Below are 17,722 nucleotides of genomic sequence, written 5' to 3'. Positions count from 1 at the left end.
AGTTTTTAAAGGAAATGCTTTCAGTTCTTTATCATTCACTGATGTCTGTCTTGGGATTTTTTTTTTTTTTTTGTAGATAACCGTTATGATTTTAGGGTAAGTTCCCTATAGCCTTGGTTTCTTCAGTGTGTTTATCATGAAAGGTTGATGAATTTTGCCAAAGGCTTTTTTTTCTGCATCTATTGAGGTGACTTAATGATTTTTGTCCTTAATACTATTTATGTAATGAATTACACTTATTGATTTGCATATATTAAATGATCCCTGCATTCCTGGGATAAAATCAACTTGATCATGATGTACAATGTTCTTATTATATTTTTGAAAATGATTTGCTAAAAATTTATTTAGGATGTTTGTATCTAAGTTTATTAGGGATGTTGATCTATAGTGTTTTTTTTTCCTTTTGATGTATCTTTATGTGGTTTTGAATGTGATACTGACTTCATAGAATGAATTTGGAAATGTTTTGTCCCTTTCTATTCCATGGAATAATATGAGGAACATTGGTCTTAATTCTTCTTTAAAGGTCTTGCAGAATTCATTTGAGAGTCCGTCTGGTCCTGGGCTTTGTTAGAAAATTTTTATTTTGTTTGTTTTGTTTTGTTGAAAGGTTTTTTTTAACTTACTGCTTCTGTCTTATTGCCAGTTATTGGTCTGTTTAGGCCCCCTTGATCCAATTTTGGCAGGTCATATGTGTCTAGAAATGTATCCATTTCTTGTAGATTTTCCAATTTATTAATTTTTTAAATTTGGTCTTCTCTCTCTCTCTCTCTCTCTCTGTCTCTCACAATTTGGCTAATGGCTTATTAATCTTGTTTATCTTTTTTTAAAAAACTTCCTTTTATTGATTCTTTGTATTATTTTTTATCAATTTTTGCTCTGATATTAATATTTTCTTTCTTTCTACTGGTTTCGGAATGGTTTTTTCTTATTTTAGACCTTGCGATGTATCATTGGATTTATTTGAGATCTTTCTGGTTTTCTTAGATAAGCACTCATAGCTATAAATTTTTCTCATAGAACTGTCTTTGTAGTATCCAAAATGTTCTGGTATGTTGTATCTCAATTTTTGTTTGATTCTAGAATTTTTCACATTTCCCCCCTTATTTCTTCTATCACTCATTCACTATTCAAAACTGTATTGTTCAATCTTCCTGTGTTTATATAACTTCTATGGGTTTTTTTTTTTTTGGTGTGTGTGTGTGTGTGTGTGTGTGTGTATGTGTGTGTGTGGTATTGAATTCTAATTTCATCTTGTTATGATCCAATAAGATATAAGGAATTGTGTCAGTGTTTTTGATTTACTGAGAGTTTCTTTGTGGCCCCAAATGTCGTTTATTTTGGAGAAGGTTCCATGGACTTCTGAGAAGAATGTGTGTGTGAGTGTTATTGGATGAAATAATCTATAGATGTCTGTTAGGTCCATTTGATTTATAATATTTTCCAGGTTCAATGAGTCTTTACTGAGTTTAGATAGCTCTGGATGAGCTATCTAATGATGGAGAGGTATGTTGAAATCACCCAGTATTATTGTATCAGGGTCTATCTGAGCCTTTAATTCAAAAGTGTTGTCTACTTTATGTAATTAGATGCACAAGCATTTGGGCATAAATATTTACTATTATTATGTCTTCTTGTTAGATTGTTCCCTTTTCCATTATGAAGTAATCATCTTTGTGTCTTTTGATTAATTTTGATTTGAAGCCTACTTTGTTGTAGGCTTATTCTTGTCATCTATGAGAGGTGCTACTTCTGGTTGCCTTTGGACTCCATTCTAATGGTATATGAATTTTCATTCTTTCACTTGCAGCCTGTGGCTGTCTTTGCCTATAAGATGATCTCTTGCAAACAACATGTAGTTGGATTCTGGAAGTCTGTGTCTTTTAGTTGGAGAGTTGACACCATTCACCTTAATGTTATTATAGAAAGTTGTTTATTAATTCCTGCCATTTTTGTGTATTTCTAATGTTTAATGTGGTCCTATTTATCATTTGTTTAGCTACTTTTCAAATGAGATTTGTTCCTTTGTGAGCTTTGGGATTTGTTTTTGAATTTTTCTGTGTGAAGTTTTTCCTTTAGTATTTTTATAGTGATAACTTAGCCGTAATTTTTTACTTTCTGTTCATCTTAGAAGGTTTTTGTTTCTGCTTTGATTCTAAAGGATGGTTTTGCTAGATATAGCAGTTTTGGGTGACAGTTTTTTTTTTTTCTTTAGGACTCAGAACACATTATTCCAAGTCCTCCTGATTTTAGAATTTATGTTCAAAAATCCTAAGTAATTCTGATTCAATTGTCTCTAGAAGTAACCTGACATTTTTACTCTTTTAAAAGTCTATCCTTATTCTTTATGTTAGTCTCTTTTTGTTATAATGGGTCATGAAGAGATTCTTTTTTAGTCTTGTGTAATTTGGGTTCTGAATGCCTCCTATATCTGGATATACATGTCATTCTCCATGTTTAGAAAATTCTCTCATTATTTCTCTGCAGAGATTATTTCTTCCTTTAGCCTGTACCTCATAACCCTCTTCAATCCCAGCGATTCTTAAATTTGGTGTCTTAATGTTGTTCCAGAGCTCTTGTATATTCTAGTCATGATTACTTATTTTCTTTTCCCTAACATTGTCTGAATGTTCAAGGCTGATAACATTGTCTTCAGCTCTGAAATTCTGTCTTCAGGATGGTCTTCTCTATTAAAAAGTCTTTTAACTGAATATTTATTTAATTTTTGTGTCTTTCATTTCTGAGATTTTTGTTTGATTATTTTCAGTATATCCAATGCCATATTTAATTTCTCATTCATACCCAGTACTGGCTTCCTTAATTAATTCTGCTGTTTTCCTTTACTCTCTTGGAATTCATTGATAATTTTTATAATTGTTCCTTTTGATTCTTTATCTGATAGTTCATCCACTTCAGTATCTTTGGAGTCAGTTGCTGGTGAATTAGGAACTTTAGGAGGTGTTGTGTTAACTTTTTTTTTAATAATTTTTTTTTTTTTTTTGCGTATGTTGGGATGAATCTCTCTTTCACTCCTATATGGGCATTTTTAGGTCATGGTCTGCTCTTGGTAATTTCCTCGAGTGATCTAGATTAAGACCCCTTATAGGTGTGGTACCCATAGCCTTTGTGTTAATTCTCTTCATTTTTGCTGTTGAAGTGAATGTCCATGAGAGAGACCTGCAGCCTCCCTCTAGCCATTCCTATTTGGGACCTGTCATTAGTTTGGAGTTTTTCTCTCCTATTCTTATATTAAATTATAACTGAAATTTGAGTGTGGTTAATTTATGTGTGACACATGATGTGCTGTATTTTGGCTATGTTTAGTTCAGATGCTGAGTCTCTACCCTATGAACTTGTAGTGTCCCTATAGATTCCCAGCACTTCACAGAAAAGGGAGAAACAAACAATAGCAACAAAGAATATACCACATTAAAATAAAAACCTGGTGCCTACTATGGCATTAGAACACTAATTACCACATAGATAGGAATGGAGTGGTCGGAAATTGCCAAGAGCAAAACTATAAATAACTGTGAACTTGATCTGGTAGTAAACAGCAGGTATAAACTTTGTCATCCATAGCACTAATAACTACAACAATATTAACAGTGTGAGCAGGAGTTATATAAAACAAGTAGTTCTAAAAAGTGGTAAAAATACAGTTCATTAAGAAAAAAATGTGATAGAAAAATAGAAGAAAGTTTACAGTGTTGAAAATGTGAACAGAGAAAATGCAGAACAGATGTAGCAAATGATGGTTATAAAGAAGGATGAGAAAAATTAGAAAAAATCCTAAAGAGAGAGAGAGAGAGGAAGAAAGAAAAGAATTTGGCTCTTAGTAGAAGAAACGAGAGGAAGAAAAACAAGTGAACAACAAAAAATGAATGAATGAATGAATGAATGATCAAACAAGCCAAAACCCTAACTCTCAAAAGACAGGATAAGGAAACGTAACTATTGTAAGAATATGCTAAATATGGGGGGGGGGGGAAATATGTCTGTGTGTACATGTCCATGTACCAATCAGCACAGCAAAAACACTGTCGTCCCTTGCAGAAAGGAAAAAAAAAAGATTTTTAATGAAAAAATAAAAGAATTGTCTTAATTGAGGTAGTCAAAACAGTCAGTGAGTATAGATGGTCATTTCTTAGGCCCAACTGCCTTCTCTTTGTTTCTTCTTTGGCTATGTACTGAGAGAGAGTGTGTGAGAGCAAGGTGGGGATTGTGAACCCCTCCTCTTTTTTGTTACTCACCAAGCTATCAGCTGAAGTGGCCTAAAATCGAAGCCAGTTGAAATAACTCTTAGCTTTCCTTCTCACCAGTATAAGATATTCTGGAATGGGAAGTATTGTCAATTGGAGTTTTGTCTGGACAGAACAGATGGATGTATACCCAGGGTGGGTTGCTGCAGAGTTCTAAGAGGGGAGTTCCAGTGTCTGAGGTTTAGGTCTATTCAGGCCTTACAGTCTTTGTTGGGTGGCATCTATTTTGGAGAGATTAGATCAACATCCCCTGGAGCCACACAGATGCTAATCTCTCTTAGGCGTATAGATCTCTGGAGTCTCCCAAGGAGTTCTACATGAGGGGATGGAGAACCAAACCTCCACACACTGCGCTGTGCATGAATATGATCTTCCAAGGCTTAGTCCCTGAGTGTATTCACATCACCTGTTCAGTTTCCTGACCCTAGTCACCTGGTCACAGGAGCTGCCAAACTCAAAGGAAAGTGAGTTGTATTCCCGTCTGTTTTTCTGACTTGAATTTCCCTGGGTACAATCTTCTCTGTGCCTGTTTCATTAACTTTATGCTAGGTAAACCATAGGGCACACACCAGGTGCTTGCTGGGACAGTAAGGCAATGTTGGCTGTGATATTTCAGCTCCCACAACAGCAAGCTGCAGTGTGACCTCCTCAAGATGACTCCCACCTCAGTTCTCTGCTTCCCAGTTGAGAAATATAGAGCATTTTTTAAACACCAATTTATTGTTCAGCCTCTGGATCAGCTAAGTTCAGGCTTCTCTTCTGATCATCAGGTTTTTCCATGCCCAATTTGTCCAGTGTATTCCTCTTTCTGTTATCCCTTCCCTCTGCAGTTAAGCAGTGCTACTGCCATTGCTGCTGCTGTGGCCAGCTTGGTTCAGATGTGCTCTTTCTTGCTTTTTGCTCAATGCACCTGAATTTCTGAGTCTTTATGAGATGGTGACTGTCCAACATGGAATTTCAGTGAATTCCTTCTTTCACCAACCTAGCTGAGAAGCAGTATTCTTGTTGCTTGAATCCGAAACCATAGAACATCAGACAGTGAAGCCTTCCTCCAACCTGCCATCTTGAATCTACCCAAAGTTATCTCTTATCCACAAATATGGACATGTTTCTGCTATGCTTGAAACCACAGAGGCCCTCAGTGCCTTCCACAGGATGAGAAACTAGACAATGCCCAGTTGAATTTGAATTTCAGATAAAGTTTGAATGGTAATGCCTTCCACAGGAGAGAGCCTAGACCTCACAGTATGGCTAGAGGTTTCCATAGTCTGGCTCTTCCCATTTTTCTACCTGAGTAGACTTTGTGGCTTCATCTGTGGTACATTCCCATCAGCCTGGCCAAAAGCAACTTGCTTTCTAAGAAAATGCTCAAGGGTAACTTCTCTGAGTTTTCTCTTGACCTTTACTACTTCTTATCCCACACACTTTAAAAAACTATGTTTGTGCCTATATAGACTGTTTTCAACAGTATATTCAGTATTATAATATTTTCTATTAATTCCCTTTCTTAGACTTGTAAGCCACTTAACCTAGAGACCAAGGTGATTTGCTTTTTGTGTCTTGATCATGTTACATGACACCTGATACAGATCTTAATGAAGTTTCTGGGGGGTAAATGAATGAGTGGATCCTGAAGATTATTTGAAATCCAACAACTTCAATGCAATGTTGGTAGCACAATTGCTTAGTAAAGCTGAATTTCTGAATTCGCTCTTTCAGTAGAGTGAAGTAAAGGATATTTGATATATTTTTACACTTAAAAATTATTCATTATTTATCTATAATACATCTGGTATTTTTGGTTTATAAATCTGGCAACCCTGCCTCCAAGGCTATTTTAATTTTAAATTAAATTTTAAATTAAATTAAAATCCCATATTAAATTTGATGTACTTGTGGGTATACTTCAGAGTATCTGTAATACTTGGTTCAATGAATAATTCTTCAATTCTCCTTCAACTGTGAGAAGAGAAAGCATTTGGGATCAAGGAAACAGAGCTCGGATGAGCAGCCAGAGAATGAGATTGCTTTCTTGATACCAGTTGTGAACATTGTGAAGAATGGAGTTCATTGCTTCTTTTCTCACAATTGCTTTTTTTCTGATGGTTTTTTCTCCTCCTTAGCTTGCGACCAATCCTGTAAGAGTTGTGGCCCCAATAGTCCCAGATGTCTTTCCTGTACTGAAAAGACAATGTTGTATGATGGGAAATGCATTGCTGAATGCCCGCGTGGGTACTACGCAGATGCCACTGGCAGATGCAAAGGTAAGAGCTGGGGTGTCATCACCACCAACATCACCATCATCAAAAGTCTTTAATATATATAATCATACTTGGTGCTATTTGCTAGTCATTTGAGATTTTGTGTGTATGATGGGAAAATATTACTTTCAAAAGGATAGCCTTTTCTTTTGTAGAACCTATGTGTATTTGATATGAGAGTGGAAGATTTGGGTGGATTCTTAGGGCATAGGGTGAATTAAATGAAGGACTAATGCCTATCAATCATCCTAAGAGAGTATTTGGTCTATTGAAAATGTCAAGAACGTCTTTAACACACAGTCCTTGTGTACTTGTAAACAGTCACTAACCTATGTTAGTGATGACAAAATTGTTCCTTCCATGGCATTTATAAACTCCTACATTGGCAGCTACGATACACCACAAAAATGAAATGAAAAAGAAAACTAAGTTTGATAGCTAGTAAAGCTGAGGTCTGTTTTCACTGAAATTTTGTTTATACATGCTATTTATATATTGTTTCTTTCAGACTGGTACAACCTAAACTATGACACATTGCCATTCGAGACTTTATACATTTCCAACTTATATATGCCTGACTTATGTCTTTACTTACAGGTACCTAAGAATGTATTGCTGCCTGGAAAACCTTAATTTCCACTCCTTTGTGAAATACACATTCTCACTTCTGCTTAGTGTCTGTTAGGATATTTAGAACTGTCTGCTCCTCTCTCCTTATCAACCTGTTTTTGTCTGCCAATCCCTTCATGCACCCACAGTTCCTCGCTTTCCCTCAGCATCCTGCCCCTATGGTTCTCATCCTGTCTCCCCACTTCCACCATCAGCTCCTGACCTCTGCCCCCAGAGCCTTCTTCCTGGACATCACTCCTATCCTAAGTCCTGTTAAAGGCTCAGGTCAGGCCATGCTCCCACCACCTGCCTTTGGAAATCAGAGATGTTCCACCGTTAACATGAGGGCCAAGGCAGGAAGATGTGTCCCTCATGTTAGCGTATGGAGTGGTCAGATTCTTTTCTGCAATAAAGTAATTCTTAGAATCCTAGAACGTTAGAGCTAGAAGCATCGTAAATTATCATTTCATCCAACCTTTCAGTATGCATATGCCAAGGAAAGTAGACCTGGAGAGTACCAGACGTGGCAGAAGGCATCAATGAGTTAGTGGACAAGTCGGTTGGAATTTCAGCATTCCCAACACTCATACCCATAGGTTTTCCACTCTTCCCTTAGTTCAGGCAGTGTGGGCTTCAGATTGGGGCAGACTAAATCCCAACCTTGTTCTGAGTGAGCTTTGGGGTCCTGGGTAAATTTTTTAACATTTCAAGATTTCAATTTCCTCAACTGTAAAATTTAATTAATAATATGCCATAGTGTTACCAGGATTAAAAATTAATGTGTAACAATCATTTCATGCAAACACTAAAAGTAGCTGATAAGTAGTAGGTAGAATATGGATAAAAGGTGGGTGGGGAGCAGTAAGGACAGTTCTAGCAGTGTCACCTCCTCCTAACACATCTCTTCCCTTGGTCTGGTGTGACAAGCGAAGGGACTGAAAGTGAAGAGGGCTTCCCAGCACACACCAGCCCAGACAGGGAGTATGCTGTGCAGTCACCTCAGCCCACAGTGCAGCCCATTGTGTCCCCTCTCTCTTTCCTCCTCAGTTTGTCATGACTCATGTGCCAGCTGCTCCGGACCCTCAGCCTCTCACTGTACAGCCTGCATCCAGCCCCAGGCTCTACATCAAGGCCACTGTCTATCCAGCTGTGGAGAGGGCTTCTACCCTGACCATGGGGACTGCAAAGGTATCATTGGTATATTTGTCATTCTTGGGATAGTGTCCTATCACAAGGATGTAGATTGACTTTTTCTCAATAATATCACTTTGCAGTGCAACTTTTCCTGACCTGAGCCTTTTACAGGACTTAGGACAGGAATGATGTCCAGGAAGATGGCTCTGGGGGACAGAGGTCAGGAGCTGGGTGGTGGAAGTCGGGAGACAGGATTAGAATCGTAGTGGCAGGACGCTTAAGAAAAGACTTTATACATTCCCAAGGCCCTTTGAATCTGTATTTACATGTTGCACATCCTGGAGTCAATAAACCACAGATAGGAATTTTTTTTTTAATTCCAAAAATTTCCAAAAAGGATATTTTGAATTTACTTCATGAGTTCTATGCAGGGTTTGTGCATATGACAGCTCTATAGGCATTGTATTAGTCTAAAGATGATTTAAAGCATACAGGAGAATGTGTATAGTCCACATGCAAATTCTACGCCATTTTATAGGAAAGGCTTGATTATCTACAGATTTTGGTATCCACAGGGGTCATGGAAGCAGATACTAAGGGACAACTGTGTTGCCTTATTTCATTGGAATAGTTTAGTGAAAGTCTAATCTGGGGGGGGGGGGCGTGCAAAAATTTTTATGATTTTCCAGGCTATCCTAAAGGAGAATGGGATTTTCTTTGCGATACATTAAGACAAAATAAAATTCTTATTTTCTTCTTTCTCTTTTCTCCTACTATTGCTAATGTTTTTCTAGACTGCATTTTGCTTTTCCCTGCGGAACTTCTCTTTGTTAATGATACTCTGAGCAAACTGAGAGTCACTAGCAATGCCTCTGGGCTGAATAAAACGAGAAATCTTAAATTGCCATTTGCCAAAAGGCTCTGAGCTCATTGAGAGAACAGTGGCATTTGAGCTTTTTGAAACTAGAACACTGGGGGCAAACACTTTAATTAAATGAAATGAAATTATATTTATTTGTATATAGGATATCTTAGAAAAGAATTTGAGAACAGTTACAGGAAAATGTACTTAAAACTGAAAAGCTGCAATAAATACTTTGAAAAAGTAAATTTAGAGAATCTTTAAGAGAAACAGAAAAGTTAATCGTAACAAAATGTGGGCACAAGAAGGTTTAAGTACAGTGTTTTGGCTTTGATTTTCCCCAGTCACCAGGGAAAACAACACACTGTGATTGATGGTGAAATTTTCATTGCTACTTGAAGGAAGCCTCTTCCTTGTTTAGAAAGGCAGCTTTTCTCCAGATAAATTCTAAGAGGAATTTGTTGTCTGGACCTCTCTATAATGGATGATAGAAGACATAATAGACAGTTACACAACAACCATTTTTGCGAAAGATACAGTAATGGCCTTCCTATGAATGCTTCTAAAAATCTTCAATAAAAACTGAGGGCATAATGTTAAATCGTCATTCAGTGAATGTGCCAAGCCAATATTGTCCACTTTGCTGGGTTTTGTGATCCAGCCTGACAGCCCTTACAGCACCTGAGAGAAGTAACCAGTCACATGACCCCTCACTTTCCTTCTACAAGCTTTATTATCACCCCTGTGCTTTATATAGAACTCTATAAAAATCACCTTCTGAAAGGATGTATCTGGTGAACTTTCCTAAGTGGTTTTCATGTAAGGAGGGACTCCAGTCGGTTGCAACATATATTTGATCTTTGGATTATTTTCTGCATTTTATTCCTATTTGTAGCCTGTCATGCTTCCTGCCAGACGTGTGTGGGTCCAGAGCCCTCTCATTGCACTCAGTGTCGGAATCCGGAGGCAGGACTGCAAGCAGAGCAGCTCTCTGGGGCACACATCCCCTCTGGCGAGTGTCTGTCCCAGTGTAGAGCCCAGTTTTACTTGGACAGCTCTGGGCTGTGTGAAGGTGAGTAGGAGTGATTTGAGGAAATGCAAGTTGCTTCTGGGTTTACCTCTCCAGAGATCCTGTGAGGTGAGACTCCAGCCAGGAAGACCTTCGTTTTTATATGAGAAGGGTTCCAGGCTGCTTGTGGATGAATCAGGAGATGGACATACAGAAGAGAGGCCCCACTGATGTCTTCCCTCCCTTTGGGAACAACAGATGATCTTTAAGAGCCTCTAACACTCCCCAAGTTAAGTTTTCAGAAGATGCAGACAGAAAATCCTTCAAAGACTAAAAGTATCTAAGGGAGACCCAGATCTCATTATGTAATTCCATTTATTTTTTTCTTATATTTTGCTACCATGCATAGGAATTGGCCCCTTCAGGGCAAAATCAGGACTAATGTCAAAATATCTCATGACCTTGGTATATCATCTACAAGAATTGATAATACCTGGAATGATTTGACTCAATAGCCGGGTCGTTCAGGATCTGAAGGGAATGGTGTATTTTCCTAGAAGACAGGGGAGGAAGGCCCTTGTATGCTCCTATAAGGGGCCACCTTGCTGTGGCATGAATAGTTCAATTCTCAGGCTACCTGAAAAAAAAATCATTAATCTTCTATTTTTCATTGTAAATATAATATTCAGTCACAAAAGAAAATTTTGACCAAGAGAAAAGTAGAAATAACCTGCCCATTACTTAAGCCAGTTGTTTTGCCATTTTTTTTTTCCTGTAACATCCAAGTCTTTTTTCCTATTCTTAGCTTCAAGTGTTTATTTTTGTGACACAAGTGTAAACATGCTGCAGATTCAAATTTGTATCCTATAAGCCCACTTATTAAAGAAGCTTCAGTTCCACCCTAGAGTATATTCTCTCATAGAAAGGCTGGATTTCAAAGTTAGGTTAAAAGATTTCAGACAAGTGAGTAATTTGGCATATCAGGAAGTGTGCAGAATTGGAATATAGACACTCGGACTAGATACTTAACCTTTCTGAGCACTTGCACTCATGGCACTAGAATACAGAATTATCTTTCACATGGCTTTTTGTTTAGGATTGCAAAAGTGGCTGGTAAATTAAAAGTCCCCATGCTCCATAGGTATGATGTTCAGTCCACCTCCTGAGGTGTTCAGGAACATAACAGAGGTAATCCTCTGCTCCCTGGGAGGCATCAGACTCCAGGAGGTTTACAAGGTTTCTCCAGACACTCTGACTTCTACCTATATATGTAGGCATTGCCCAAACTCTCCAAGGTGCCCTAAACTCCCTCAGCTGTGCTCCATAAGCACTTGTGGAATATATGACTCTTTGTCAATATTGAGAGTCCCAACTGTTTCCCAAGGCACACGCCACACAGCCTTCCCCTTCCTTGGATTGACTACTTCTAGGTGCTATAATTAGGGGTGGTGCTGTTCTTTCATTAGGAACCCACAGACCCCTGTGGGTGGGGAAGCAGGCGTTCTTCTGTTTCATTGCCTCTCAGCTGTCTTCAGTGGGTTTGCGTTTACCAGACAAGATTCCTCAAGTCTTTCTGCTTTCTGGCAAGCCCCAAGATCCCCAGAGGAAAGTAAATACAGTGCCTAGCCCTGCTCAGCATGGAGAAAGTACCTGGAGTAAATAGAAGAAAAAAACATTACTATTTCTTGTTTGTTTGTTTGTTTTGGCTAGGGATTAACTTAGGCTAAGCAAGAGCTCTCCCTCTGAGCAAACTAGCCTTTTTAATTCTTCATATTCTGCTTCTTCCTCTGCATTCTCTGCCTCCTCTATCTCCTCCTCCTTTTCTTATTTCTCTGTCTGTCTCTGTTTCTCTCTTTCTTTTTCTCAGTCTTGGCCCACATTGTTATAGAAGTGGGTTTTGATTTATTGGAATCTGTGAAGCTAGTCTGCATGGTTTCACCCAGCCCTGGACTGTGTGCCCTGGGGTTTGAGTGGAAGCCCAGAGATATCAGACTTGTGTCAACGCTGGTCTTCCCAATAATTCAGAGAGATGCTGTGGGAAACTCTTGGCTTTTGTGGCACACAGATTGAAACTAGCAAAGCTAGAGGAACCCTAGGAGAGTCCTTTCTGTGGCCCAGTGACTCTGGTGTTCTCCTGGGCATAGTGATCTTAAGAGAAATTCAGGAGGAAATATCCCCACACTACTCAGCACAGATAGTGTCTTCCTAAATTTTGAGCACTATATTAAAAACTAAAAATGGAGAATGTGGAGTGAGTTGAGAAGACAGAAATAAAAATGATGAACACCTTAAAGGTTAGAATTATAAATAAATAAAAATGAAAGTGACCAAGGAGATTCAGCCCAGAAAATAATGTGAGCATTTGTTTGGTACCTACCATGAGCCAGCCCTGTGAAAAGTGCCTTACTTGTTTGGATCATTTATTCCTAATACCAACCTTTTGGGGTCAGTGGGATAAATATTTTCTAGAAGAAATGGGCAATGCCTACATACATGGGTAGAAGCCAGAGTGTCTGGAGAAACCTTGTAAATCTCCTGGAGTCTGATGCCTCCCAGGGAGCAGAGGATTACCTCTGTTATGTTCCTGAACACCTCAGTAGGTAGATTGAAAATCATACCTATTGAGCATGGGGACTTTTAATTTATCAGCCACTTTTGCAATCCTAAGCAAAAAGCCATGTGAAAGATAATTCTGTATTCTAGTGCTGTGAGTGCAAGTGCTCACAGAAGTTAAGTCTGTAACTTGCTTAAAGTCAGGTAGCAAACATGGAGTAGAGATGGATGGGAACCTAAATCAGTCTGACTCCAATATCTGTGCTCATAACCATCAGGCTTCTTTACTCTCTGAAGGTGCAGCCACCTATTATAGGTGCTACCTATAACACAGCTGCTAGTCTCCTTCCCACACTGGGGAAGGAGAAGCAAGGCATACTTATTCTTCAGGATCAGAGCATATTAAATTTAAGAAATCATCCTTGGCAAGGGGGAGTTTTCTGGAATCCCTTTATATAGGTACCTTTTTAAAAGGATTAGAATCTAATCCCTTTGGAATGGCTTAATTGTGGTCAGATGCAAAAGGGCTGGATTGACCTCTTGAGTCCCTTGTAGCCCCATGATTTTATGCTCGTTAACGTAATATCACTAGGTATCACACATATAGCTGTCTACTCACATTTATTAGCAAATCCCTGTGCAATCTCCACTAGGTAGGTTGTTGTACTCAATTTGCATGTGATGAGAATGTGGCAGAAAGAGGTTAATTGAGTTGCCCAAGATTCCATTGGGAAACTGAGCGTGACTACCCATTGTTTCCAGCCTTACCTGAGTACGAAGTGTGTTGATTGATGTATTTTCTGTCACTCATCCTGTATCTCTGGAAACCTTCTCCTTCCTGCAATCTGTTCCATTTTCAATTCTGCTGAAGTGTTGTCTATGAAATCAGGCCTGGGAGTCCTGGGAGATTGCATGGGGCTTTTCTTCTTCTCACAGCTTCCCAGAAGTACCCTTGCCTCTCTGTAAAACAGTTTAAAATGTTGGGGGTGGGGTGCGTGTGTGAGTGCGCGCGCACTCACACCTGGAATGTGCTATTGAGAATTTCTTTTATAGCACCTTTGATCTCAAGAGCTTTTCTATAAAGAAGAGGAAAAACAACTGTTTTCTGAAGCTCTCAGTATCCCATTCTTGGATACTGCAGCATAGAGTGATTAGAATATTATTGCACTAATGAAAGCAAGAGGCAGATGCAGTATAGGAAGAAGCACTTTACTCAGAGGCTGACACAGTGTCGGAAATTGTCATAAAAGTTTTTACTTTGAGCTGTATTATATACTCTGGAATGATCTTGTGCAAGAAGTATTAGTACTTCAGATATTTGACTAAAATTTAAGTCTGATTGATGGGACATAAATATATATATATATATATATATATATATATATATATATATATATAAATTATCAAACAGTGACCATGAAGAACACTGCTTGTTGGAAGCTGCCTGTATTTATTCATTCCTTACATAAACATTGATTGAGTTTCTGGGTACCAGGCATTTCTGGGCACCAGAGATGCACTAGTAGATGAGTTGGATGAAAATTCCTGTACTCATGGAATATGTATTTTAGTGAGAGAAACAGGGAATGAATGAATGAATGAATGAATGAATGAATGAAAACAGCAACAAGTCCCATGGTATGCTCTTGGATGGTGGACTGCATTATGAAGCTCATGGCAATACAGTGGAGTAGAGTAATGCGCTGGGGTGGCTCAAAAGCAGAAGAGTTCTGGAGAGATGGAGCCATTTACCTGCATGTGTTTATCTTGTGGTTTTTGGCTCATTCTTAAGAAAGAGCTGGGCATTTCAGGAGATGGAGCTTGAATTGTTTTTTTTTCCCTAGAGCCTCTATTTTTCTAAAGAGAGGCTAGTATCGCTGAGGTCTATAAAAGATAATTTAGAGGAATTTTAAGTAAAAATCTGTGTGTTTATTAAATATCAACCTTTAGGATTAACTAAAAGAAAAATTTTAGTAATTTCATACACAATTGATCTCACCTGTATAACCAAGTATTCACCAACACTGAGGAAAGATTAAAAGTTTCTTTTTTTTTCCTTTCTTTTTCTTTTTCATTTTTTTGGTATCAGGGTTTGAACCCAGGGGCACACTATCTCTGAACTCCATCCCAAACTCTTTTCATTCGTTTTTATTTTATTTTGAGACAGGGTCTTGCTAAGTTGCACAGACTGGCTTTGAACTTTGTATTCCTCCTGCCTCAGCCTTCAGTTGTTAGGATTATAGGTATGTGTCATGGCTCCCGGTACTAGTTTCTGAAGGAAGGGATGGCTAGAGGGAGGAAGAGAGGCAGGCAGGACCCCTAGTACCTCCCTCAATAAAACTAAACAAATTAGTAAAAACCCAAACCCTCCAAAACATCACTAAAGCATCCTTTATCTTGTGATCAGCCTCCACCCACTGTGTTTTTTTTTTTCTTCAGGCTTCTGTGAGTTAACCAGGATGGAGTCTCCTGGGGAGCCAATAGAAGCTTCTTTGCCATTTCCTTGCAAGTGTGTGCCCGACTCCTCCTGGAGTCATTTAGTGACAGTCTGTGTGACTGTCTCTGGCAGAATGGACGGAGCACAGGGCTGAAACTCTGTCTCTTGTTCTTAATATCAGGTCAAATTTCTCAACTCAGTCTGTGATGCTCCTTGTACTCTTGCTAAATGAATATTTTTCTTCTAAATTATTCAGTTATTTCAAACATTTATCTTTTAGTTGAAGTCTCTAGAACATAGAAATTTCTTGGGAACCACGTTGAAATGCAGATTCAGAAGGAGTAGGGATCTTGAGTATTGTATTTATGACATAGTCCCAGGTGAGGCTGATGCTCCTGGTCCTTGGACTGTATTTGGATAAGTAAATCTTCTATTCAAAGAAGGATAACCACATCATATTAGCCTTAGTATACTTTTTCTCTCTAAAAGCAGGTTTTTTAAAAACAAAAATCCCAACTTTTGTTTCTTCTTACTGAATGAATTATACCTGTAACAGAAACTTTTGAAAATACAAATGGCAGAAAGCATCTATTTCTAAGGTTCCCAGATTTAGCAAATAAAAATACAGGATTCAGCAGATTAAAAAATGAATAATTTTTAGTATGAGCCTATGCCCAATATTACATTAAACATACTAAAATATGATTTATTGTTTATATGAAATTTAAATTCAGCTTGATGTTCTATATTTTATCTGGTAGCACTACTAGATCAATCCTTCCTTCCTTCCTTCCTTCCTTCCTTCCTTCCTTCCTTCCTTCTCCTTAGAAATTCCTTACAACAAAGGATATTGTTGAAAATCCTGAGTTTTCATACATGTACTTCCATTTTACAGATGAAGAAAGTTAAGCTTTGAAGGAACCAAGAAAAGCATTTAGCAATGGAGGGTCATGGGTTGATACACAGATATAGTTGCTTAGTAATTATTTCCTTTTTCCCAGCACTAATGCCTTGTTCTTTGTGCCACACTAGAGCCTTATAATTTAACTTCAGACCAGGCCATGCAATTAATGATGTGGCTCAGTCACCATTAAGCAATTTGGCAGTGGTGACCAGGACTGGCTACGATTTGATTAGCCATGTAATTACCCCAATTCCATGGCAGATTAATGTTGAATTCTTTCAGTTGCCACAAAGTGCAGCAAGAGGACTTAAAATTATAAGTCTTGAAGAAATCACAGATTTTATTTTAAAAGTGAACTTGGTACTACAATGATGAGTTTTATTTATATATTGTCTAGTTTATTATATCAGAAGAGACACTTTTTTAAAAAAGATTGCATAGGCAATACATCCTAGCAGAACCCTTCCTGGTTTGGCTACTTTTTCGTAGTGGCAGAGTTTTGGTAGACATCAGGGAAATTTCAGTAACTAAATTTTTCTAAGCCTTTGTTTTCATTTTGGAAGATAATTTGCCTTCTTGGACTGGGTCTTAATTCATAGGGCAAAATTTCACAAAATTGGTATAGGTCAACTTTTAAAAAATAAGAAGTTCAGCAGTTATTTTGGCCTATGAAGTAACTTGCTAGGTGAACAGGGAGAAGTAAAGTATACTGTGTGTATTTTGGTCTATTTAGTTGTTGCTAAGACTTAGCAAAGGCCTCAAGGCAAAGAGTTTTAATTAAAGAAATAAATGGGCAGGAATCTGCCTGCACAATTTAAGATTATGTGACCATCTATGAAGTTAGGATTCCCTTACATCAATTAAATAAAGCATACGGAATCTATATTAAACAACGTTCTTGATGTGTTCCCAAGAGTGCTGACATAAGCTATATGAATACATGCCTTCTGGTAATGTTCAGTCCTCTTCATTTTCCCCTTCTTTTTAGAGCATGGGTGTGTTAGGCATTGAGGATAGAAGGATGAAAAAGATACAGAGCATGGCTTAAGAAAAGCCTGATGAATAGGGGAGAAGTAGTTAAAAGCACATGGTACATACTGGAATGGCAGGAGGTACAGAAACAGCAGAAAGGAAGGAAGAAAGGGAAGGAGAGAGGGAGGCAGGACCCCTAGCACCTCCCTCAATGGCTCTCCAGGATGGAAGGTAGTGAGGGTGGATTTGTAGAGGAAATCTTTACATGATTGGGCTTCTGAAGGGTCAGTGAGCATCCATCCACCAGGTGAAGAAGGCAGGAAGGGTGTTCAAGGCCAAGGAGATAACAAGTGCCAAGCATGCGTGTTTAGAGAAGTCCAGCACATTTGGTATTCCTGCACTAAGAAATCAAAGAGAAAAATTATGACAAACGATACTGGAGGCATGAGGCAAGGCTCACATCGTGAAGTGTTTTACGTGCTGTGATTAGGAATTGGAGTTCCTTGTTACTGGTGAACCATTAAAAGGTTTGAAGTAGGGGACTCATTTGGTTCACTTGAGTTTTACAAAGATCTATCTGGATGTTATGTGGCAGATAGATAAATGGAAAGAAATGAGGTGGAGCTGGTTAGGAAGGTGTGGCATTAGCCCATATCAAGAGTGATCTTGAAGGTCTGGACCCAGGGGTGGGAGGATGGAGAAGCTGGGGTAAATTT

At 38.4% G+C, this 17,722-nt stretch overlaps 1 protein-coding gene across 1 annotated transcript in view; it reads left to right on the top strand.

The window, feature by feature from the left end:
• The window catches only part of Fras1 (Fraser extracellular matrix complex subunit 1), a 267,670-nt gene that overhangs the window by 62,505 nt on the left and 187,443 nt on the right, over window positions 1-17,722 (top strand). The window contains exons 15-17 of the mRNA XM_026403132.2: window positions 6,389-6,529; window positions 8,183-8,323; window positions 10,027-10,203. Coding sequence (XP_026258917.2) covers window positions 6,389-6,529; window positions 8,183-8,323; window positions 10,027-10,203 — 459 coding nt within the window. The remainder of the gene's footprint in view (window positions 1-6,388; window positions 6,530-8,182; window positions 8,324-10,026; window positions 10,204-17,722) is intronic.

Source organism: Urocitellus parryii, chromosome 10, assembly GCF_045843805.1.
Source record: "Urocitellus parryii isolate mUroPar1 chromosome 10, mUroPar1.hap1, whole genome shotgun sequence".
In the NCBI taxonomy this organism is placed as follows: Eukaryota; Metazoa; Chordata; class Mammalia; order Rodentia; family Sciuridae; genus Urocitellus; species Urocitellus parryii.
This window is presented reverse-complemented; position numbering and strand designations above follow the sequence as displayed.